General features: G+C 53.7%; 6 protein-coding genes across 6 annotated transcripts; 3 read left to right on the top strand and 3 right to left on the bottom strand.

The window, feature by feature from the left end:
• Positions 1-1,473: 1,473 nt before the first annotated feature.
• Positions 1,474-3,063, bottom strand: J4E87_010029 (uncharacterized protein; the record flags this gene model as incomplete). Its single annotated transcript, XM_049381603.1, has 4 exons — positions 1,474-1,914; positions 1,969-2,205; positions 2,261-2,868; positions 2,922-3,063. 4 exons carry the CDS (start codon positions 3,061-3,063, stop codon positions 1,474-1,476), a joined length of 1,428 nt encoding a protein of 475 aa, XP_049228599.1.
• Positions 3,064-6,005: 2,942 nt separating this feature from the next.
• J4E87_010030 (uncharacterized protein) lies at positions 6,006-7,553 on the bottom strand (the record flags this gene model as incomplete). The annotated part of the gene is made up of 1 exon (XM_049381604.1): positions 6,006-7,553. One exon carries the CDS (start codon positions 7,551-7,553, stop codon positions 6,006-6,008), a length of 1,548 nt encoding a protein of 515 aa, XP_049228600.1.
• A 760-nt stretch (positions 7,554-8,313) lies between these two features.
• J4E87_010031 (putative NRPS-like protein biosynthetic cluster) lies at positions 8,314-13,182 on the bottom strand (the record flags this gene model as incomplete). Its single annotated transcript, XM_049381605.1, has 3 exons — positions 8,314-12,249; positions 12,309-12,694; positions 12,747-13,182. The coding sequence occupies 3 exons, from the start codon at positions 13,180-13,182 to the stop codon at positions 8,314-8,316; spliced, it is 4,758 nt and encodes a 1,585-aa protein (XP_049228601.1).
• A 1,923-nt stretch (positions 13,183-15,105) lies between these two features.
• On the top strand, positions 15,106-16,149 carry J4E87_010032 (uncharacterized protein; the record flags this gene model as incomplete). Its single annotated transcript, XM_049381606.1, has 1 exon — positions 15,106-16,149. The coding sequence occupies one exon, from the start codon at positions 15,106-15,108 to the stop codon at positions 16,147-16,149; it is 1,044 nt and encodes a 347-aa protein (XP_049228602.1).
• A 4,962-nt stretch (positions 16,150-21,111) lies between these two features.
• J4E87_010033 (uncharacterized protein) lies at positions 21,112-22,305 on the top strand (the record flags this gene model as incomplete). Its single annotated transcript, XM_049381607.1, has 3 exons — positions 21,112-21,268; positions 21,338-21,980; positions 22,140-22,305. 3 exons carry the CDS (start codon positions 21,112-21,114, stop codon positions 22,303-22,305), a joined length of 966 nt encoding a protein of 321 aa, XP_049228603.1.
• A 368-nt stretch (positions 22,306-22,673) lies between these two features.
• On the top strand, positions 22,674-23,820 carry LYS12 (homoisocitrate dehydrogenase; the record flags this gene model as incomplete). The annotated part of the gene is made up of 2 exons (XM_049381608.1): positions 22,674-22,698; positions 22,772-23,820. 2 exons carry the CDS (start codon positions 22,674-22,676, stop codon positions 23,818-23,820), a joined length of 1,074 nt encoding a protein of 357 aa, XP_049228604.1.
• Between the last annotated feature and the right edge of the window lie 5 nt (positions 23,821-23,825).

The following is a 23,825-nucleotide window of genomic DNA, read 5'->3' on the forward strand; positions in this document are numbered from 1 at the left end:
TTTTTTAGAATTTAGAGTTTATATTCTAAAACTTAATATAGTTAGATAGCTAAAGTACTATATTAGTATACTTAAGTAATAAGTAGAAATAGATAAATAGTGTATATTACACTAGAAATAAGTAAAAGAATATTAGTAATAGTGTAGTATTAGTTATTAATTAAAATACTATTAAATAAGTGTTAATTTATTCTCTAAAGTTTCTCTTAACTAGGCGCTACTACACGTAGGAACTTACGAGAGAAGATGCGTTGCGAGAATGCTGTCTCGTGAAGCGACGTGATTGAAATATATGTCTTTACAGCGAGGAACTCTTCTATTTAAGCACATAGCAATAGCAACGTAAAGCGCAAGTAGGTTGTTTTTACAAACACTGTTCTGTAGCGATCGCATTGCGATAGCACTATTCCAACCCCACGAACGATGCCACAACATATCTAAGACTACTAGATCGCTTATTTCCTTACCTCTAACATTGTTCCTATTGCGCTCGCATCGCTTCCGAACGACGCTCTAAGTGACCGCGAGTGTTGCATATGCCACCGAGCCTTTGCTGAGCCTCCTACAGATTGCGCGCAACCCGTATCGCGTGAGGACGAGGACGAGCGCGAGTACGCCGTGCAGGTGCAGAACCGCGGCGCGTGCGCGCACATCTTTGGGCGGCGATGTATCGAAACACATATTCGCGGCGGCCACCCGTGGAGCCATACCTGTCCGTTGTGTAGAGTCGAGTGGTTTCCCGCGCCGCACGGCGGGCGGACGGAGATGGTTGCGGCGGTGAATGGTGCGCTCGCAAGACTGGCACGACTTGATGCGAATGACGAGGGTGTGCGGCGCGAGCTTGAAGCCGTTGACATTGCGTTGATCAGAATGAGGGAGATACTGCATACGCATCGATGGATATAGGACTCCAGGACAACACACGTGATCGTGAATCATTCGCGTTCATAGATGATAGCAATGCGCATTTCCCATATCTTGCGTCTTTGCGAACCTCGCTTGAGAGTGCCCAGCTTCTGACAGATCACATCCGTTCGCGTCCGTTTGTTCCTCGTGGGTAGCGAGGGTTTTGACACGTCGTCATTCCCGAACGTGAGTACCATGCGCGCGTTGTCCATGTGACGCTTGGCGTGGTCGACATCGTGGACACCCCGACGTGGCGGCACTCTAGTGCGGTGACAACAGTTGCCATTGAAGATTGCGTATCGCGAGTGGGCGCTTTCGGTGTGATACCGCGGTCGCAGCATACGCGCGTAGCGAGTGTCCTCTAGAGCCAAAGTCCAGTGATGATCGCCTTGGAGGGCATGCGACGCTGTGAATGGATGTTTGTTCTGAGAGGCAATAGCACGCGACAACGGGATCTTTAGCGCAAGATTGATCGGGACGCGATGAAGTATAGGAAGTTTGATTCGTGTTTCTGTAGATGGCGCGAATTCATCATGGGTACAGCCTTCTCCTGACTTGCTGCATACATCACGCCTTCTGCTTCGTCTTCTTCCCGACCTGGGCTGCGACGTTATCCACGTCATCCCGTTGCAGAAGTGCCAAAGCTTCATGAAGCAGCCTCTTCTCACCGAGCCTGACTGTGATCGCCATGCGATGGCGCTTAGCCAGATCGTTACTTCGGAGAAGCGTCTCGTCTTCTTCCATGGTCGTCGGATACGTCCTAAGCTTTGCAGTCAGAGCATTTGATACGATTACATGATAGTCGTTAAGGCGCTTCCGCTTCTCCGGGAAGAGCTCTGGCTTTTGCTTCTTGATGCCCTTGAACACAGCCTTTACTTGCTCTTCCAGCTCAGGAGAGGCTTCGCGCAGCTGAGCCGAATACGTGAGCTGCCCTTCCGAATCTGGATCGCCGGAGTCGCGCTCGATGATGAAGTACTCTTCGAACTCTTCGTCCTCTTCAAGCTTTGCCTGGGATACTGTTAGCTCATGCGCCCGTCGGGAGTGTGACAGCTATTATCCTACCTCAACCTTGCTAACGATCTCTTCCGACACTGGGACCTGCTCAATAAGCGCTGCGCGGACAAGGCTCCAGGGCAGCTCTGCTACATCGTATCGGGCATGTTCAGGCGTTACGTAGCCATAGCGGCGTAGTAGCTCGGACGTTGGTAATGGGCCGTAGTAGTTGAGGACCTCCGACCCAGCTGGCAGAGTTGATCGAAGCGACGTAACTTCAAGACTGTCGCCATGGTTGACATGTGCCTGTCGGGGTCTGTTAGCTCACTGAAGTATGCGTCTGCGCTGGCATGCGACTCACGTTGAAATCGGCATTCGCATTTAGTATGTCTGCCATCGGTACCATTCCAAGAGGTGTGGTGCCGTCGCGATCTTCAACCCATCCGTCTTCTTCGTTGTCGGACTCTTCGTCTTTGTTATCCAGGTCGAAAGCGTAAGACATGATCGTGCTACCCATACGATGCGCAAGATCAAGGAGTTCATGGCTTGTCAGCTCTGCCGCGCCTTCCGGATAGAAGACCTTGGGGTTTGTCTCGACAACAGGAACAACGTGCGATCGCAGCATATCATCACTTTGCTGCTTTCCAATCTTGTCGACCGAAAGGCAAGTTCCCTCAAGCTCCTTCAGTTCTGCTTCGGACCAGAAGATGGGTGTATCGAACGTCCGTGGTAGTACGTCCAGATATGGCTTCCAGCGTGATGCATCGCCCTGTAGATGCTCGTACATCATGACCAGTATGAGAGACGTCCATGAGTCGAGTGGTTCTTTCTCATCGTCGCCTTCACCACCGACAAACGCGTCAAAAACTTCTGGCAGTTTACTGGGAAGCTCCGAAGTCTCCACGCTAATGATCAGGTCTCTGGGAATAGTGAAGAGCGTCGTATCCTGTGGTATATCTTGCTTCGCGACTGTACAGTATTAGTACCCATAATGCCATGTTTCGCTTGTCCGAAAGGCGTACTAATTCCTCGGCCGGCGTCTTTGTCTCTCAGGTCTTGGATTTCGAGCAGGTCCTCGCGGAAGACACCACCACCAGCCTTGAACCACGCCAGGAAGTGATCTGTGGCGCCTTTGAAATCTTCATTAGCTTGCTTGCGCGACATATCGACCCAGAAAATCAATTGTAGTATTAATGTCTGCTGGTACGGGCGATGTTGCAGAGCTTGCGCGCTTCTGAACGCGTTGACGGTGGTCCCGTTGGCGCAATTGGTGGGTGCAGAATCAGACGCGACTAGCGCGACACCGGAGATAATCACAATCTCCGGGCGGATCCCGAACGCATCGCCGCCCAGACACACTCACTCCATCTTCACACCATGCCAGCGAAACGTCGTAGATGCATGCATTCATCTACCTAAAACACGGTACCCCTACAGATCCGAAGGCGCTGAAGAGTCACGACGCACGAACCGTATGTTCTCTCGCCGCCGCCTATCGTCGTCAACACCCCTCCACAAAGCGTCCACAGCTCGCTCAACATCATCCATCCTCTCCGCTATGTCTGAACTATCGGTCATCACCTCTTCCGTTTGATGAAGCTGCTGCAAGAATCCCATCGTTCGCATCATGCGGCCCGCACTCGGTAGAGTCGCGCTATCATCGCGCCTAGGCGATGCGCCGCTGTGTCGCGATGTTGGCGCGGTACCTCGTCCCTGCTGGGACATTCGTTGCGACGAGCGCTCAAGGTCCTCACGTGATACCCTGTTCGCCCTGACCGCCGCGGCGAGTTGTAGGCCCGCATCAACCGCCTGCCTGGCTTGTCGCAGTTCCGCCTGCATTAATCGCCGATCCATCTCCTCGTCCTCTTCTTCTGCGCTGCCACGACGCACGCCTTGCGACATGTCAGCACCCGTGTGCGCTGCGCGGTGGGCTAGGTACAATCTTCTCTCGTCGTCAGCAATCGCCTGAATGGTCTGTTCGAGAGCTGCTTGAGGCATTGCAGGTAGATGTTGACCCACGGATGCGAAGAACCGCTGACGATCCTGCTCACTCGTATTTTCCAACCCAAAGACAAGCTCCATTCGCCGGTCCTCCGGTGTCGCCCCAGGCGCACGAAAGCGACTCCTCTGTCTATGCGCTCTCGCTACCGCAGACTCCTCTGGCTCTTCGTCGGCTTCAGCATCGCCAAACCAGCTCTCGCGACACATTGGACACCTCGTACTATATCCTCTACCGCTGCTCAGATGCTCTTCGATACACATTCTGCCGAACACATGCCGGCAAGTCGATTCGGCGTGGGTGGAGCGTACGCGTACGGGGTAGTCGCCGCCTTCCTCCAGCGGGGGAAAGGCCTCGTAGCACAATGTACAAATTCGATCGCGTTCTGGTACATCATATAGTGGCACAGGTATTAGATGCGATAAGTACTCGCGAATGCGTCGTTCAGCTCGGCGACTGGGCATGTTGGGTTTGATAAGCGTTTTTACAAGTGCGCACGCCGGTAAGTAACGGTAAGGAAGAGCAAGACAATGTCCATGCGAAGAGAAGTTATACATCGTTCTGGGCTTCACGTCGCGCCTCTGAAGTCGCTGCTGTGCTTGAAGCTATCGGACTGGCATCACACATTTCACATGTTCATCGCGAGACATTCACAAATGCGTGCTTCAAATGACTCCATTCAGTATGACTACACGACTTTACCGCCGGCAACAGCCCGGTCTCACATTATTGGATCTAGCCCGTCCGCAACGCTCACAAGTAGTGACGGCCATGCGATCGGCCTGCTCGAGCAATTGGACGACCGTCCACAAGTCCCTAACAGTCCCCCGGGTTCCAATACGTCGTCTACTCCGCCGCAAACCACCCAAAAAGACATGGTCCTCGCTGTGAGATGTAGTAGGGGAACTAGAGCTGCTCGAACTACTATAGCTGCCAGACCGAGCACTTGCCACCCGAACATGTGTGTCGTTAGCCTCCACAGCAAGGCTGCCAGGTCCAATTGTTGTTGTCTGTCTTGGAGATCCCAGCATCCTTGCCAGTCTTCCTGCTCTTTCGACTCTCACTGGTCTTAGAGACCCTGCAAGCCTTACGTGTCCTTCAGTGCCCTCGGGTCTTGCAACTTGCGGTGTAACCGCTCGGGTGCTACGGCCGTCTCCGTCTCTTCTGCCGCGCAGTCGCGCAATCGTATCTACCACCGCCGTGCCCAACCTTCGACGACGCTCTGACCATGGAGATGGTACTTGCTCCCTTGGATGATAAGTGAAATGAACACGATCCGTACGAACAGTCCCGGAAGCTGCGATACGGCTGATTTCGGGTATCTCTGCGGAAAGGGTATCTTCGACGAAGCTATACGGATCCTCAAATGGTCTGGTCGGCCAAGCTGCTTCGGTGTTCTCCCTAGTTGGCTCCTGCATCGCAAGAATGATCTCCAGAAGAACACTCGCCGGGATATCTCGGATGGTGTTGAACCAATGGGTACGGCAGAGTGGACACTTGTTGCTCCACGCATTGCGACCTTCGAACAATGTGCGCAAGCAACGATGACCGAAGACGTGGTGACAGTCGCCGAAATGAATTTGAACAGGACGTTCAGGTGTTCCTTGCTCGTCAGGACTAGGGTCGCCATATCGCGTGACGCAAAGCGAGCAAGTACGGTCTTCGCTTCGAAGTGAGGAGGACTGAACTTCGGTGCAATAGAGTGTCTGGAAGTTTTGTGCGTCGGGCGCCGGCTGCAGGGGTTGTCGGGCGTGTTGCATGGCTTCTTCCTTTTGAATATCAGGCGTGGCCTACTTCGGAAGTTAGAGAGAGGTATATGTCGCCTTCAGGTGAAGCGCGATCCCAATCAACAACCGCAAACCTTCGTGAAGCGTTGTGCTGCGGAGGGCTGCGAAGCAGGTGCTCAAAGCTCCGCGTTTTCTACGCCCCGAAACGCCCTACCACGGGGCATCTATTCCCGAATGTCAGACTAACGGTCTTTGTTGCTCCGGTCTTCACGCGCACACGCCGTCAGTTCCCAAACCAGCTAACGTGAATCTGATATCGTGCTTCATGTTTATCTATAATCATCTCTCACACGTCTTTCCCGCTCCACCCACCGTCCGCATTACCAAACATGGCCCTTGCTCTGTTGAACTTGCTTCACATTGATGTTCCGCCACATCAACACTCCAACAGCACCGAGAACCCAAACACCCGTACTCACGAGCAGAAGCCGAGACATCGCGTCTTCATAGGCATGCTGAATAGCGATGCGCGTGGGCGAGCCGATCGGATAAGACAGCTGCTTCGCCAGATCCCCAAAAATCTCTTGTAGATCTGGCAACTCCTCCGGGGACAGGTATTGCCGAAGTCGACTTGGAAGCACGTCCGACCAGATCGAGGCGGCGATAGTCAAACCGATTGCCCCGCCGATGTTGCCGAAGATGCTAACGAGAGCAAGCATTGCGGCGACATGCTCGTGTGACCCTGCGGCTAGGATAGCGATCTCATCCGTAACAACGAGGACGCCTTGTGAAACGGAGATGAGTAGGAAGCACATGATGATGTAGCCGGTGTTCCCCGGAACAAGGAAGAAGGTCATGAGACCCTGACCCAGCATACTGAGCGGGATACCAATGACGAGCGATACGGTTTTGAAGCGGCCGGTGCGATGAATGATGTAGCCGGCCAAGACCGCGAATACCACGCTGACCACGGTATAGGCTTGCGCGACGTAGCTCGCTTCTTCCACGCTGAGGCCTTGTACGACTTGCAGGTATGAGCTGAAGTAGCTGTTCCAAACTGCATAGCTGCCGAAGAGACATGTGCATAGGAGACATGCGCCGAAGACTGTTCGATCCAGGAGTAAGCTGTATGGAAGGAGAGGTATTGTCGCACGCTTCCTCTCCCAGAATGCGAATGTGATGAGAAGACCGATGCCGAAGACAAACATGCCGACTACCAATGGCGATGCCCAACCGTTGCCCGCCAACGTGTGAAGGTTGAACGGCAGCAGAAAGAGAGTAACGCCCACCGAGACCAAGCACAAGCCGATTGCGTCAAACTCTCGGCTGTAGTGCACCACCGACTGGGCAACATTACGACTGCTGCTGCGCTCGCGCACAAGTTCCATGCGTTTCGCCTTCCGATAATTCCACACCAACAGCCCAAACAGCGGCAGCGTAACAAGCGGAACAAATGCACCGAACATGCCAAACGCCCACCTCCACCCCAGGCCGTTCAGATACCCTTGCGCCAACGGCCCAGCTACCCAACCCGTGATGAGGCCAGTGGAGTTCATGAGCGCCTGCATCAGCGCCCTGTTCTCCAGCTTCGTCGTATCAGCGATGAATACGGCCAGTATATACTGCACGCCATTATTCCCCACAGTATGAAATATCATAGCCGCAGCATACATTCCCACGCCCTCGCATGCCGTCATCAAAAGCAAGCCCATCGTACCGAGAATCACGCAAAGAATGAAGCCATGCGGTCGCCCAAAGACATCGATGATTTTGGCGATCGTCAGGTTCGTCACGCCGCCGATGACGTTACTCAGTATGCTGACGGTGGGCGTGAGCGAGTGCATGGAGAAAGCGGATGTGACGTATGGTACGAGCGCTGCTGTTGTACCGGCGAGTAGCGTTTCGACGAAGTAGATGAGGTAGATCATTGTGTAGGCTGTTGTGAGGGAGTGCTTTGTCCAGGCGCGGGTTGTGGCTTCGATGGCGAGGACGCCTGGTTGAACTGTGGTGCAGGGGGGGTCATGATTGGCTGGTTGGTCTTCATGGTGGGTATGGTGGGTGTCGTCGATGCTGGATTTCGTAGGCTCGGCAAATGTGGATGCCGAAGAGAATGGAGAGAGAAGAGGTTCTTCGATCGACGCGCGCGAAGAATGCATGTCGCAGAGCTGCGGACTTCGAAGAGTCGGGTGAGTGTATCGACGGGAGTAAAATTGACCGTGTAGATACGACTTTGCGGCTGACTACACTCAAAGCTCAGCGGCCGATAGTCGTGAAAACCATGCAGGTTAGAAAGCCATGCTTTCTTGCGCTAAGCTGACTTGTCACCCTCACCGAGTCGACGGCATAACACGAGCATGACATGCATGGGGTACAAGCGGCTGGGCGAAGAGCATATTTGCGATCGTTATGGCCCGAAACCCTGAACCTTGCTGGTGCGCAAGCGTGGGGGCTCAAGATGCACGGCTGACATGCGTTTGGGGGCTACATCATGGCCGTGGAGAGTTGTCTCACGAACCTGCCTGTTCTTGTTATGGTGCTGGGCGGTGAGTGCGGTTGCATCTTTCACGCGTTAATGGTGCATTCCAAGGTAATACTGCACACGTCCGAAAAGAGTCAAGAGTCAAATTATACGCGCAGTAGCTATCATACCCCCCCGCAATCACGTCAAAGCGCCTAGCCTTACCTAGCTCAACAAGCAGCGACATCAACCAGTTGCGCATATCTAGTGAACTCCTCATCACGTGCAAGCATATCCCGCTCCTCGGGGAACGTGCCCAATACCAACTCCACGCCACCATCTGCCTTCAGTGGGAACACTACTAAGAACCTGAATCGCCCGCTTCCACGCTCTAGCTGGGGTCTCATCGTCTCTGGCGAACCTCGGTTGGCGAAGTAGACATCACCGAAGCTGATCTCGTTCATCTGGAAAAGTATCATGTTGGAGATCATGGCATGCATGTGGTCAAGACCCATGTTGGCTGTGGAGAACCTGCTGTGATCTGGCAGTGACTGCAGGAGGGTAAAAGCATCGTGGATCAGTGCTGGCGTCATGCGCGCTGCAGAAGCACGCAGCATCTGCGCGATACTTGCAATGCTCGTTGTGGAGGCGCAGAGTTCTTCTACTGGCATGCTTGTCCGGTTGAGCGTGAGTAGACTGCCCATGTATGAGTCTGGTAAGAGGGAGGAGAAGTAGGGTCGTCCGTCCGTTGGCAACTCGAGAATGGAGCAGTCGTCAGGGCTGAACTGTTGGCCATTGGCCTTGGCTACAGCGTAGCGAGCCCGCAATGCCGAGCGCCAGAAGAAGGCTTGTACCATATCGCTGATAGACGTACTGACACCGTTCGCAGCCGGATCACTTGTGACGTCCGCTTTGAGTAACTCGACCTTCTCGGGTGGGATCAAAAAGAGAGTAGTGTCCATTTTTCTCTCTGCAGCCGGCAAAGGCCATATCGAGTGCAGCGGGTAGCGTGGCGGTCGGCCAAGAGGTCCCGCTGGCCTGGCAGCATGTTTCGCAAGGACGTCGTCCGTGGGAACAAATGGAAGTAAGCCCCAGACATCAGGGTCGATCTCATCTACCGAGCGCGCATGTCCTTCCAACTCATGCAGTACTTCGGGAAGGCTGTGATTGAAGCTCTCCGCATCATACCACGCACATGTTGCTGATGAGTCCCCTTGCAGGTACCTGCAATTCTCGGCCCACGCTTTGATAGCAATGATAGCACCTACACCATCCAGGCAGCAGTGGTTGAGGTCAATGGCGAGGATGCAACCGCCTTTGATGAAGTTGGCTTGCGCAACAAGGATATCGGCGGGTAGTTGTGGGAAGGTATCTTGTCGCAGAACCAACTCGTCCTTGAAGGCTGATGGCACGAAGCCGCCTTCCCGTAGGGTCTCGAAAGTTGGCAACACATTAGATAGATCTTTGTACACCAATCGGTCGCGAGCCGGTTGGCCAAAGGGTGGCACTGCAACGGTGAGATCGCCATTTGCATGTGCAATCTCGTCTTTCGAAGAGCGGATCATTTTTCCACCGAGGGCTGGTATGAGTTCAAAAGTCCTATTCAGTCCGGCTTGCATGTTCGCAAACGTCTCTTCGAATGACGTGTCTGCCTGTAGCGGAAAGTAAAACACCAGGCCCATGTAGTGGTTCGGATTGACGTAGTCGAAGGGATTCAGCCGGAAGGACTGCCACGCTCTTCGCTGAGCGATCATGCGCTGCAGTTTCGATTCTTGATCGTCACCTGATCTGGCACCATTCTTCGCTCCAGCGATCAATGGTTCGAGAGCGGCGGTGAACTTGGCTAGGGTTGGATTGGCGTAGAGATGGCGGGGCGCAAGTTTGTCCAGGCCTGTGATAGCTGTTCGGATGGCACTAACGGCTGCAGACACTCCCAAAGAATCCAGACCGAGGGCGAACAGGTCATCATCTGGAGTCGCGTTGGAAGCGGCTGGCAGAGAGGATGCGAGTATCTCTCGGACTGACTGCTGCAACGTTGATGTGGAGCTACTATCAACAATGAAAGATCTCTCTTCATTCTGGAAACTGTAGAACCGCTCGATATAGTCGTCATAAAGCGCCATTGTTGCTTTCCTCTTGACAGTCCCTTTATCTGTCCGAACGAAGGGTTTGTCTGGTTGCGCGAAGATGACGTGGTCGCGTGTCAAGTTGACTGTGTGTCGGGCTGAGGACATGCTTGTCTCGATCTTGGCCCATATGCTGTCCATGAGTTCGTCGCTCTTGGTCAAAGCATCCTTCAGTTCAATGAGAAGGCCTGCCTGGCGCTTGTGGCTACCAACAACAAGGCAGCCATCGATCGCAGAGTGGGTGCCAACTAGTGCTTCGAACTCCAAAGGTAGGATCTTATATCCGTTGGACAGAACAATGAGATCGTCGTTGCGCCCTGTGAATGCCCAGAGGTTGGGCTTGGTGGGGTGTTGCTTGTAAAGATCTTTGAAGTTGATCGATGTCTTCTCCGGGAATGTGTGGAAGATGCCTTGGAACAAGGATGAATGTTCGTTGCGGTGAACCCAATGCTCATAGACACCAGGCTCTACTTCCTTGAACTCGAATCCGGAGTAGGGATGGAAGGCGAACCAGAACCAATCCTCCCTGTCAACAACGAGGTTGCCGATGAAGAGACCCTCCGTCGTTCCTGTCAAATTGAGCACTCTGATGACATCGTTGACTTTGCCAGCACTGATCGGGCTGACCGGGCCACCGGATGCGCAGATGAACTTGGATCGCTCGAGCTTGGCCAACACATCAGGTGTGTCTCCAAGCTCATCGACAAGTGATGGTACCATACTCCAAATGTCGATCTTCGCGCTATCGGCAAGGTTCTCGACCAGCGACATGTTGGGTATTACGTTTGTTGGCCCCATGACAACCTGTAGACCGAAGAATATGGGCATGAGAATGTTCATGATGATGCCAGCACCGTGACACATGGGAAAGGAAGAGTAGATCCGGTCTCCTTCCTTCCAGTCCGAAGTCCATGGTACCAGCCCCTCGTCGCCGTCGACAGGTGGAAGTAGGCGAATCGCATCCATCGTTCCGATCAAGCTGTGAGACCATGGAATAGGTTTCGGCACACCTGTCGAGCCCGATGTGTGAAGATAGCAGAAGGGATCTGAAGCCGAAGTTTCAAAGGTTTTGGTGTAGGGAAACGGCTTGGTGTCTTCCGCATCCAAGAGGTTGTCTAAGAGTGGTAGCTCCAACAACTTCATCGAACGCCTCTCCAGAAAGTCCTTTACCAGAGGTACTGTCGGCACTTCGCCTGCTTTCGCCCAAATGTCGCAGTCGGTTGCTTCGAGCACAGCCAGGGCGCCTTCGACACTGTTCTTGGGCGAAAGATTGAGGGCGGCGTAGCCCACCTTGACACACGCATATGTGAGTAGGACATGCCGGAGGTCGTGTGGCCCGATATAGCCTACTGGCCGCACGGATGTCGACTCGCCGATCTGTGTATGGAGCCACCAGGCTGTCTTGTCTACGGCTTTCGCAAACGCACGCGCTGATATGTCCCGGTATGCTAGACCTGCACCAGAAGGCTTTGCGATCGAGAAGACAACACGGTTGGGGTGATCTCTCGCGACTTGGTCCATAATTTGAGGTATGAGGCGGCGGCCATAGTCCGACTCTCCTCCAGTGGCGTCCGTATATGATGAATCCGAGGACTTCATGTTTGGTGATGAACGTGGTGGCGATCGCGGTGGTGACTGTGCGAAAGAGGTAGGGGGTGTCGAGGCGCCACTGGCCATCGACATTGCGCTCGGGGATGAGTATCCGCTCTTCGTGCCGTTAAACAGACTGCGAGCCTGCAGGTAGCTGGTATTCGCCTCGTTGATCCACGGCATATCGGCACGTTGCAGTTTCCTCTCCTTGAAGTAGCTTGGCCGCCCGTTCTCGTATATGAGCTCGAGCCGCTGGTCCTTCTCGAACTCGCCCTTGGGGGCGCTAACCCATTCCCCGTCGGCTAGCATGGCTACGCTACAGTGCCAGGGTGTAGTGTAGCCCGTTTTGGTGTTGAGGAGACTTATCGAGATCTTGTGGTCGCCTATTGATTCGTGTATCGACAACCTCAGGTGGTTTGGGAAGGCTGCTTTGACTGCTCCAGCGTAAGCCTGTACTTGATGTCAGTGTCCGATAGCTATGCCAGTAGGGAGAGGGCCTCGGAACTTACGTATCCTCTGAAAAGCATCTGCTTGGCTAGATACTTGACGTCCCTCTTGTATTGGTTGCTGCCGCGATTTTCTCCAAGCGCGAAAATGTGCTTCAAATCCGACTCGAGAAACTTGCGGTAGCCGAGATAAGTGAGTCTCGTATCCGCATTCTCCCTGATCTCTTTGTCGATATCGATATCCGGCCTTCCATGCTTGTTCAGAAGCAGTCGACGGAAGTTGGTGCAATTGGCAACGTAAGTGATCTCTCGCAGCTTGTCCGGGAGTGGAAGGTCTAGTATGTCCTTCAAGCGAGAGAAGGCAACGTGGGTGAACTTCTTCTCCGCTGCCATTTGCCGCAGAGCCTCGCCATAGATCCATGTCTCGCGGTCAGAGATTGATAACAAGTCTGGTTTGATGCATTAGTAGAGAAATTGCGTAATGATCATACATACACATACCGTTGTAGGTGATGCCATCGGATATGATGGTCACTCTTGCTCCAGGCTTGTAGACATCCTTGATCCTTGCGCACATGTGGTTCAGGCGTTGAAGCGCTAGCTCTTCAGCCTTGTCTGGAAGCGAACCAAGCACTTTGTAAACCTTGTTGGCCGACTTGAAAGGAAAGGCCGGCAAACATGCTTCAACGCGTTCACCTGCCAGAACGAATCGGTCGATTACGGCCAGGAAGTTCGCCGTTCCTGCCGCTAAGCGTTCTTTGGAATCGTCGAACTTGTTGAGAGCATGTTCGTAGATGATATCCAGGATCTTGGTCGATGTAAGTCTTACGTCCGAAGACGATCCAGCAACTGGCGGGTTTGTGGTTTGAAGCGAGATACCAAGGCCGTTGGGGCTGTTGCCAGTCAAGCCGTTGAGGCGTATGGTCATGTCCACCATAGTCAGTGAGACATCAAAACACTTGTGGTCTGTGAAGGTGAGTAAAGCCTGTCCTCAGGTTCTGAAGTCGCTCATATAAGGACCCTAGAATGAAATGGTCAGAGTTGTGTTGTGTATGCAGGTAAGATGCAGGATTGCCACACGAGCCTTCAGGCCAGACGAAGGCTGACGGAAGCCACGATGACAGTGTAGTGTCGGGAACGGCACGCAAATACAGTCCGAGCTCCGGCATTGCAGGGGCGGCTGAGGTAATATGAGGTTGTTCGAGGCGAGCGGACGTTCACCGGGTCGCTTGTTCCCAGGCAGCATACAGTCAGCGCATCGTGCGAGTCATGGCGATCATTCTCAGCGCTGGCATTATGAGATGCTCCTGCCATTGATGCAATTGGGCTTCACGAGACCAGGTGGAGGTGGAGGGTTTACGGTTAGTGTGCATGTTTGGTTCGGCCAAGCTGTGTCGCTGGAGTATAGTCATTCTGACTGAAGACGAGCCCGATCCGGCGATCGATAACCCGGATGGGGGCTAGGACGCGTGATGGTCGAGGATGCAGGTCGGTTGGTGTGTGAGGGCATGTTGGCGACAACTGCCGCGGTGAGGTTTGGAGAGGGGTGCCAAGCATCACGTGTTCTCTAGCGGCAGTCCGAGCGCGAAACCCTCTCATCTGTCGCGTCGTGCTTCATCGCCAAGCATCTCCTCTACTGCATCCACGCCGCCACCAGGCGGACGCAGGCTCAGTACAGCCTATACTCACGCTTTGATCACAACTAACAGTTGACGATGCGATATATGCTACCCAGCTACGAGCAGCATGTCGCCCAATCGTGTGTTGCCGTCTAGGAACACGCTGACACCAACATTACCAATGCTCTCAACATCATCTCAACGATGCTCCTCATCCGCCAATCTTAGTGCAAGGTTCCACGCAATTGCAAACATCACAATCGCCATCGCAAATTCTTGAATTCAGGCGGATTAGAGCGGCGTCAACGCCAACCATCCCTAGCTTACGCGATGTTGCGATATAGCTTTGTCCAGCCACCGCCTCCCGGTGGAGAAGTGGAAAGAGAACGGCTCAATACGAGCTACATCTGAAGGCTAAGAGAACCGAGTAAGCATCGCCGTATTGTGGGAGTCTCAAAGCTGACAGCAACAGCAGTCTTACGATCATCCCGACGCGAGACCAGGCTCTAGTTTGAGCCAGAAGCGCATTCTCTTCTTCGTAGTCTTCAGACCGTACCAACCCGTGCCCCCAACATGCCGCCCATGTCTCCGCCATGATCGCAAAGCTCCTGGCTATACATCGATACAAGTTGATAGCCTCTTCTCCGTCGTCTTTTCGCGATCCGGACTACTGTGGGCGGGGTCCATCTCTTGGCTGCGGAGTATATCTCCCTACGAGGTTAAGAAGGAGCTCAGTCGTGTGTCGGACTTCTACATGACATTTCTAGCGGCAAAAGATGCGTCGCTAGACTTGCTAATAAGAGCAGCTGATAGCCGAAACGTGCTCATGCGAAATTCGCTCATTCGAAAACGCGCTCACGGCAGAATGCGCTTGTTTGAGGAGGCGCTTATCTCGTGCAGCTAGGTGGCTGATCAGGCAGGGTGCCTCGTGGTAAGGACTAGAATCGGCTGCGCACTCGTGGGCGAGATGTGTTCAAGGCCTGGTGCGTGGGATGACGGCGTCGGAACCAAGCCCACAGCAGCGGGTAATATGCCCTCAGACCGCTTGCAGTGGAGCGGGCCGTTGGACAGGGTCCGTGCTCGCAGACGGCTTCACCAACCTCACCCTGGTTCGCGGGTCGTGTCTGCATCCCCGCTTACTGTCAGCATGGCGCCTCTACGCCCGCCGCAAACGTCCAGTACATGTACACATGCGAGGCCATGATGCGTCGCGGCTCGCTATCGCGTTCTCACCGGCCAACATGACACACGATTCAACACCATACCCATACCCGTATTCACAGGCTGCGCAGCTGGATCCGCGCATCACCGACCCAAGACCGCCCATCGATCCTGGTCTAGCACCTTTGATCGACTCTGCCCTTTTACCGGAAGAGTTGGATGTAGCCTTCCTCCGCGGCTTCGATGTTGGTGGCAGTCCCGAACCAATCCTCGCCGCGAACCCGCATCTGACGCATACGGAGCATGCCGTACCCGGCTCGTGCGGCCACAGCATCGCCTTGTCAGTCTTCGCCCCAAAGGCCTCGCCCAATGCCTTACCAGTCCTGTATTACATACACGGTGGCGGCATGATCTCAGGCGATCGCTTCAGCGCTGTTGCGCAACTAGTCGATCTCGTCCAAGACATCCCATGCGTCATCGCTTCGATCGAATACCGACTCGCACCCGAGACACCTGCACCAGGCGGCGCCGAAGACTGCTATGATGGGCTGGTCTGGCTCTCGACAAACGCCGCGCGCCTAGGCATCGATCCAGCCGCGATCGTGATCTGCGGGTCCTCGGGCGGTGCGCCCCTCGCTGCAGCAACCTGTCTCATGGCACGCGACAAAGCAACCCCAACCGTGCCGATCAAAGCGCAAATGCTATTGTCGCCCATGCTCGACGACCGCTGCGACAGCGTCTCAGACCACCAGTTCGAGTACGGTGTGCCCTGGAACGGCGCCACGAACCGCGCGGCCTGGAACCACGCCCTTGCCGGTCAGCGTGGTACCAACACAGTCACCGCATATCAGGCCCCATCCCGCGCTACCGACCTGTCCAACTTACCTCAGACTTACATCGATGCGGCTGAATGCGAGGTCTTCCGCGATCCTGCAGTCATGTATGCTATGAATATGTGGCGGTGTGGTTCCTCGTGTGAGCTGCATGTCTGGCCTGGAGGCACGCACTTGTTTGATGCTGTTGAGAATCCGAAGGTGCCGGTTGTGGGGGCTGCGATTGCGGCGAAGAGAGCTTGGCTAGGGAGGATAATGCTGCCATTGGGTGATGATGGGAGCACAGTATGATACGCTGCGCTTGCCGTCGTCGTGTTGGTGTTGGGGCTGAGAATCTTGATCTACGCTCCCGTGTCATTCGAGATGTCGTTCTTGACACGTACTTTCATGATGTTTATTGCTCGCGATCCGATTCGCGTCTCTCCATATGCTCAACGGCTAATTCATCATGGCCCTCATTGCTGGCACATTGACCGGACCATCAACATACTAACCCTACTCCTTTCGAAATTGTGTCCTTGATAGCATGGTCCTTGATAGCATGATCACTATCGCGAATACCCGTAATCTGCTGTCAGCTTATTCGCCAATGCCTTGACGTCTTTCTTGAGAAACGCAGCGACTTCGCACTTGTGGCTTATACAGTTTAGCCTCGGACATGTCATCATCCACCAACCTCAAAGCGCTACAGTGACCAGCGAAGGATCGATGGCTGTTAAGAAATTTGCTCATATAGCCAAGAACACAAAGACTAGACTCGAAGTATCCACGACGTCAGTGCAACAGCTGGTAGGCTTGGTATTGCTCGGCTATGCCGCGTTATTCGTTGTATCCGTTCCGACAGCCTAGACTACTTGCGTATACCACCCGAGTTATCAGATAGATATTACCTCATTCCAAAATGCATTGGAAGCTCTATCGTGAACTTCTCTACTCGTCGAACGCATCATATTCTCCACACGACCACAGCAACTATCTGCAAGATGACGCGTAACATACCAGACCAAAAGTCCAAAACGCACCAGCTTTCCATGCTGCGACCACTAGGTACGCAAACTCCAACCTGTCACCCATACCCTTCACACCAACTCACTACCCCACAGGCAAATCCGAACAACTCTCCGCAGTATCCCACGCCCTCGGCTTCTTCAAGAATGTCGGCATGTCCGCCCACTACACCCTATCCAGTTACTCCAGTAGTACCCAACCACCCGATCTACAAAGCGTGGTATATGCGGCATTGGCAGATGTTACGAGAAAGCATGCTATCCTATCCGCCATTCCCATAAACGAAGCGACGCCGGAGGCGTACTTTGCTAGATTGGAAGTAATCGATCTGGAGAAGTGCGTGGTCTGGAAGACGCGAACGGGGTGTACTATGCGAGGGGAACAGGAAGAAGATGGGGAGCTGGATGCGATGCTTGAGGGGCAGCATAATGTTGGCTTTGGATCCGGTTATGGTAATGTACCCTTCTGGCGCTTGATTATACTTCGAGATGCTGGGACTGAACTGAGTTTCACTGCATCGTTCATATTTCACCATAGTCTCGGCGACGGCGCGACAGGGTCAATTTTCCACACGGCATTCGTTCAAGGCCTGAACACCGCTATTACCCTCCCCTCTCTCGATACCCACAGTAACACACACATACCCGTCGACCCGAACATCCACCTTCTCTCACCCCTAGAGCACCTCCACCCCCTCCCAATAAACCCCCATCCCCGCTCCCACCGCGCAAACAGCGCCTCGGAGTCGAAAGAATGGTTCGGAACCCCCATTCACACGCCCCTGAAGACGCATTACAAAACACTCTTCTTCTCCCCCGCAACCACCGCAGCCTTCGCGAAGACATGCAAAGACAACGGCGTTTCGGTGACATCCGGTCTCACTGCCGTGTTAGCAGGCGCTCTCTTCTCTGCTTTGCCAGATACCGTGGAAGCGCTGACGGGTATTGTGCCGATTAATCTACGGCCGTGGCTGGATTTACCTGTGACGGAGGCGGATGGGGCGATGGGAAGTTTTATTGATGCGATGAAAGTACAGGTGAGACGTGAGCAGTGCGAAGAAGGCGGTGGTGATGGAAAAGGCATGATGAGCGGTATGCCCGCTGCACGTCATGTGGCGAATGAGATCAAAAGGTATCTCGCCAACGCCTCGCCAACCGGTGAGCCATACACGTCCATCGCGCCTTTCAAACTCATCCCTGATGTTGCCGCGGTGTTTACATCGCTGCTCGGCACGACCCGCGATGCTGCGTTTGAGATATCGAATTTGGGTCGCTTTCAAGATCGACCTGCTGAACAACTTCCGTGTGGCGGCGATGACGCCGCACATTGGCGCATTGGTAGGATGGTGTTTAGTCGCAGTGCTGTTGCGTTTGGCGCTGCGGTTACGACGAGTGTTGTTACCGGGGCGGATGGGGGGGTAAGTGTAGGGTTCTGTTGGCAGAATGGTGTTGTGGAGAGTAGTGTGGTTGAGCAGGGTATGAGGGGGTGTAGAGAGGGGGTTGAGGGCTGTGGGTTTTGATTAGAGAAGGATGGCGGTGGTGACTGGGGATGTGTGCGAATGGGTCGCTCGGTTATGAGGAGGGATAGGGTTGACGTGGGTTGGTGGTGCGCTTAAACTAGCTTGAAGTATCATGACTGTGTTGTGCTCAACACCTCCCGTGCGAAAGACAGCTATACTGCTCAACCGAGACCTCCATTATTTCAAGACGAATGTTTCCGCTTGGCTTTGGTGCGAGTCGATGTACGCATACGACGCAGTTATCGTATGTGGATCATCCCCAAATATGTGGCAGTCACCGCTGACAAGGAGCCAGCATTCATCTCGACGCTGTCTAAGAAGACAAGGTGCAATGGCACCTTCAAGTATGCAGACTACATCGCCATCTTGTGCGGCCCCGGGTACGATTGCAAGCCCACCGTCCTGCATCAAAGCAATGCTGCAAGCCTGGAGAGATTCATATAAGTCCGAACATTCCTCGTGAACATTGATCATCGGCTTATCTTTCTGGGGACCTGTTAAAGATCTGCTGTGGCGGGGAAGGAACTGACTTACGGAATGAGGATATAAACCATCACAGCGACGTAAATTATTATCGAGATACACGCCATCCATGAGAGACATTGCTATGATGAGTCAATGCTGAGTATTTATCATGCGTTCATAGATCTTACCATCGAGAATCTCCCCACTGAAGTGCTTAGGTGTTTCCGTATTATCGGATTTGCTTTCCTTGTTCAAGCATAACCTAAGATTGTTGATATGGTTGTACACTTGAAGCATTTGCCTCGCCACGTCGTCATCATCAACGAACTGTAAGACTTGACTACACTCGACAATCCGCGCATATTGACATCCAACAACGTGTAGTGCAGGGCTGATGTGAGATTCGTCGTACGAGTGCGACAGCAGGGCGCGCTTTTGATTCTCAATATTGATGGATGAGTATACACCTTCGTCCAGGTCCCCATCCCAGGCTTCGAAATAGAATGGGGTATATCGAAGAGGAAGAGTTTGGGACCAGTCGGGTATCCAAGAAGCCATTTCCAACTCATGTGGGTGACGAGTGGCGGCGAGTATGCGAAGACCCAAAACTGGTAGAAGAAATATCGCAGCTCGTTTGAAGCAAGTTTCAACACTTTGCGCATAGTCGATTAGGTGGTTCAATTGCTCTTGCCCGAGCTCGACTAGGGATGTCAAAGCAAACACCTTGTCCCTAGGGTCGGTGGCTAGACATGTTCTACTTCGGAAAAGTCGGTTCCACAAATTGAACTGCGATGTAGTGTACTCGTCCAAATCCTCGGTCATAAGTCTCAAGGGGAGGGGCCAAGCAGTACGTGTCACCCTAGTGCCAGAGTAGCCAAAGTACAGCATCTTTAGAGCATCAACGCCTATCGTGGTGGAGCCATACATTATTGTTACTAGGTTTTTGTCGTGGACTTCCTGGAGAACCCAGGTTCTTCTGAACCACGGGTCTTCGAACAACGTTTCCAGCTCCCTCACGATAGTTGCACCGGGGCGGTTCCTTACGGGCGGTTGCATACGTGCGCGATAGTAACGCTCAACCCCGGCTTCTGTTAGTTCATCCAGAATACTGTTCGCTTCTGCCAATTCGTCCAGTAAAAGGCGGCATTCCGGCACCACATCGTTGAGCATGACCATGACACCCGATGCGAAGTCGTAGACATCTTTCATCATGCGAACTTGATGCCCTCGCTCCGAAAGATCCTCCTGGTTGATACAGACGGCATCAATCCAAAGTTTGCGACTTTTCTCTGGAAGCCGCAAGCGTCGGAGTGCAGCATGACAGTTTTGCCCAACTGACAGCCTCTGTCTGGCAGCGTTGCAACGAATCACGTGTGTGAGGCCGCTGTTCCCCCAGGTGTAAGAAACTCCTTCGTAAAGAAGCGATTTGTCGGAAAGTTTCTCGTGGCATATCGTGCATTCGATTGGGTCCGACTCGTCTGGACTGGGATGCAGGATAAGGATGCGAAAAGAGTCGCTGTGTTGTAGCGATTGGTATTGGTAAGGCGACGTCTCCATGTCGAGGAGCGACGCGAAGAGGTTGCAAGAGATGAAAGGTGTGCTGCTTGAGGATGTTTAGGCAACAGCTCCTGCCGCGCACAGGGGCTGACCGCATCAAGCAGGTGGGGCAGGCATGCCGCTGGCCCTCAGCTCATTGTAGCTGTGGCTGGTCTCAGCATTCCAAAAAATCATAACACGCCAGAAGGGGAGATCGCCATGGTCAGGCACGACGTTGGTGTTGTTCTCGAGAATGCCATCGAGCTCGGTGGTCTTATTGCCCGTTGTTAGCGGAGTCCAGACTAGGGCTTGAAGGACGAGTGCATGGCTTTGACCTTCGCGCCACCTTCACCCTGAAGAATTATTGCGTCGGTTGAAACACTTAGCGTCGCAAAGGAGCGCATGGCATCTGTCTTCAACTTGGCGCAGTGGTGATGTGCCATGGTTCGCGCTGAGTGACAGCCGCAAGCCGCCAACCGCATGGCAGATCGCGCTTTGCTGATTGAGGTCTAGCGTCACAATCCCTGCTTCCGCGGCTCCTGCGTCATCGGCCATCACCAAATTTTGGGGCAGGCCCAACAGCGCGTGTGATCAACACTGACGAACATTACGAAATCCCCACGCAGCACTTCAGGCCTTACTCACTCGCATAGGAAACCCAATCTTTACTCGCATCTTTGTTTAAACCCAACCTTCACCCACTTGAAGAGCGTCCCAAAGCGAACATGGCGACGCACGAGCAGTACATACTGCACGTCACCGCTGGCGCAACATACGACACGTCAAAACACGAAGATGTCCTGGTCAACAGCGAAAAGCCCGTCGACATATCATCCGACTTGATCGACGCGCGCGTACACATGCGCATCAAAGACTACCGCGGTACGCCTTCCCACCTGGACCCCTCCATCACGCTGCCCCTCCAACGCTCCAGCCACTAACAAAGCCCAGGCCTACCAGAAGGCTCGCCAAAGACCTCACCCTACTTCTCCGCACCCCAACATTGCTACGATCGCTACTCGATATCCTTCTCTTTCACACCCAAACAAGACATAGCAGGCGACAAGCTCGTCTTCGGAAACGACTTCGACCACCCGATTCGCGACCGGTTGCCGCCGCTGTTCGACAAGGCGTTTGGGGTAGTCAAGTGGTGGATTGACCCGGGGCTAGACGGCGATGTATACGCGGACGAGCCATATCTCTACGGCGCGCTTCTTTCCTCGATAAACGTCCTGCGCATCGGCAGCAAGAAGGACGCGGACAAGCCGGCCAAGGGCGATCTAGAGGGTGAGGCACAAACAGAAGGAGACGTGGAAGTACCTGGCTCGGATGGCGAGGCCGTTGTATACGAAGAAGGCGCAGATGGCGACGGCGTGGACGTCAGGAAGAGCAAGCACGTACCCGACAGAGCCAGCGCAAGACAAAAGTTCTTCCTCACGGAGCAGAACAGGAAGGACTTTGTGTTTGAGGCTGGCAGGGAATACAAGTGCGATTTCTTCAATCCGTATCTCGATTTCAATGAGTTTGCGCTGAAGATTGGGTATGGATTACCCACGATAAGCATGATTGGGCATTGGGACGGCCAGCCATTGCGGTACGTACACATTCCTTTAACCTCCTATCTCCCCCATTATTGCTATCATCTCTACAACTACCACCACTACCACCACCACTACTACTTCACAAATTTCTTTGGACCTCGGGATACGGAGCTGACTTGAAGGCATTCACTAATCAGACCGCACACCCTTAGATATGTGCTCAAGAACCGGGAAACCAACCAGGAGCTCTTTGTCGTGGTTATAGAACTACTGCCGACTGAGCAAGCTAAGAAAGAGGGTGCTGAGGATCCGAAGGAGAAGTTTGAGGAGGTTCATGGTGGGGGGAAGAAGGAGGATAGGAATAGTGACTTGGATTAGGGGATCGGGTCTTGGTATACGCAGTTTGTTTGGTGATGGTGATGGGGGATTGCGTTGGAGATGAAATGACACGGGGAGGGCATCAGCATGGCGTTTGGGGGGGTATGGGTAATGTGGGATGGAATGGAATGGAATGGGCTGGGGCTATTGTTAGGGATGATATGGAATTGCGCTCGGTATGAGCAGCAAATGTAGCAGTCAATGTAACTTTGACGATAATTCCCACGAATGGCAATCTTCGTTCTCCCCCGCGGGGACACAACGTGGGCGCCCGTAAAAAGAAGCTCGGACCTCCGAACTTCGGCGGCAGCTGCAGCAACACCAAAAATTCCATCGCGAAGCTGCCGTCTCTGCATCACATCCCCAACATGGCCGCACGCACTTTGAGGATAGGTAAGGCAGTCAATTGCATCCATACACACCAAATACATCTCAAGCCACAATCACCGACTAACACACACCCCAGGCCTCATCCCCGGCGACGGCATCGGCCGCGAAGTCATCCCCGCGGGCCGCCGCATCCTCGAAGCCCTGCCCTCGTCCTTCAACCTAAAATTCTCCTTCACGCACCACGAAGCCGGCTGGGAAACCTTCCAAAAGACCGGCGCCGCCCTCCCCGACGACACAGTCTCAGCCCTAAAGTCCGACTGCGACGGCGCCCTCTTCGGCGCCGTCAGCTCGCCCACCGTGCAAACAAAGGGCTATTCCAGTCCGATTGTGGCGTTGAGGAAGAAGATGAAGCTTTATGCTAATGTAAGGCCGGTTAAGAGTGTTAGGGGAGGGTTGAAGGAGGTGGATATGGTTATTGTGAGGGAGAATACGGAGGATCTTTATGTTAAGGAGGAGAAGACGTATGCGGCGCCTGATGGGAGTAAGATTGCTGAAGCGATCAAACGTATCTCCGAAACCGCGAGCTTCAACATTGCGGAAATGGCAGGCGACATCGCACTCCGCCGGCAACGCGTCCGCGACGCAGGTGCAAAGTCTATTCACCAGTCTCCGCTGGTTACGATAACGCATAAAAGCAACGTGCTGAGCCAAACCGATGGTCTCTTCCGCGAAACCGCGCGCCGGGCGCTTCAGAACAGGAAATACGGTGGTGTGAACGTGGAGGAACAAATCGTCGACTCAATGGTCTACAAACTCTTCCGCCAACCCCAGGACTACGACGTCATCGTCGCGCCCAACCTTTACGGCGACATCTTATCCGACGGCGCCGCCGCACTCGTCGGCTCCCTCGGTCTCGTTCCCTCCGCGAACGTAGGCAAGGACTTTGTAATCGGCGAGCCGTGTCATGGGTCTGCGCCTGATATTGAGGGCCAGGGTATTGCGAACCCCATTGCGACCATTAGGAGCACGGCGTTGATGTTGGAGTTTATTGGCGAGGAGGAGGCGGCGGCAAGCATTTACAAGGCCGTAGATGCTAACCTCGAGGAGGCGAGGCTGCTCAGCCCTGACATGGGCGGTAAGGCGAAGACGGAGGAGATCATCGAGGATATCTGCAAGAGGTTGTAAAAGGG

The sequence above is a fragment of the Alternaria ethzedia genome, assembly GCF_023757985.1.
Source record: "Alternaria ethzedia strain BMP 0044 chromosome Unknown scaffold_42, whole genome shotgun sequence".
Lineage (NCBI taxonomy): Eukaryota > Fungi > Ascomycota > Dothideomycetes > Pleosporales > Pleosporaceae > Alternaria > Alternaria ethzedia.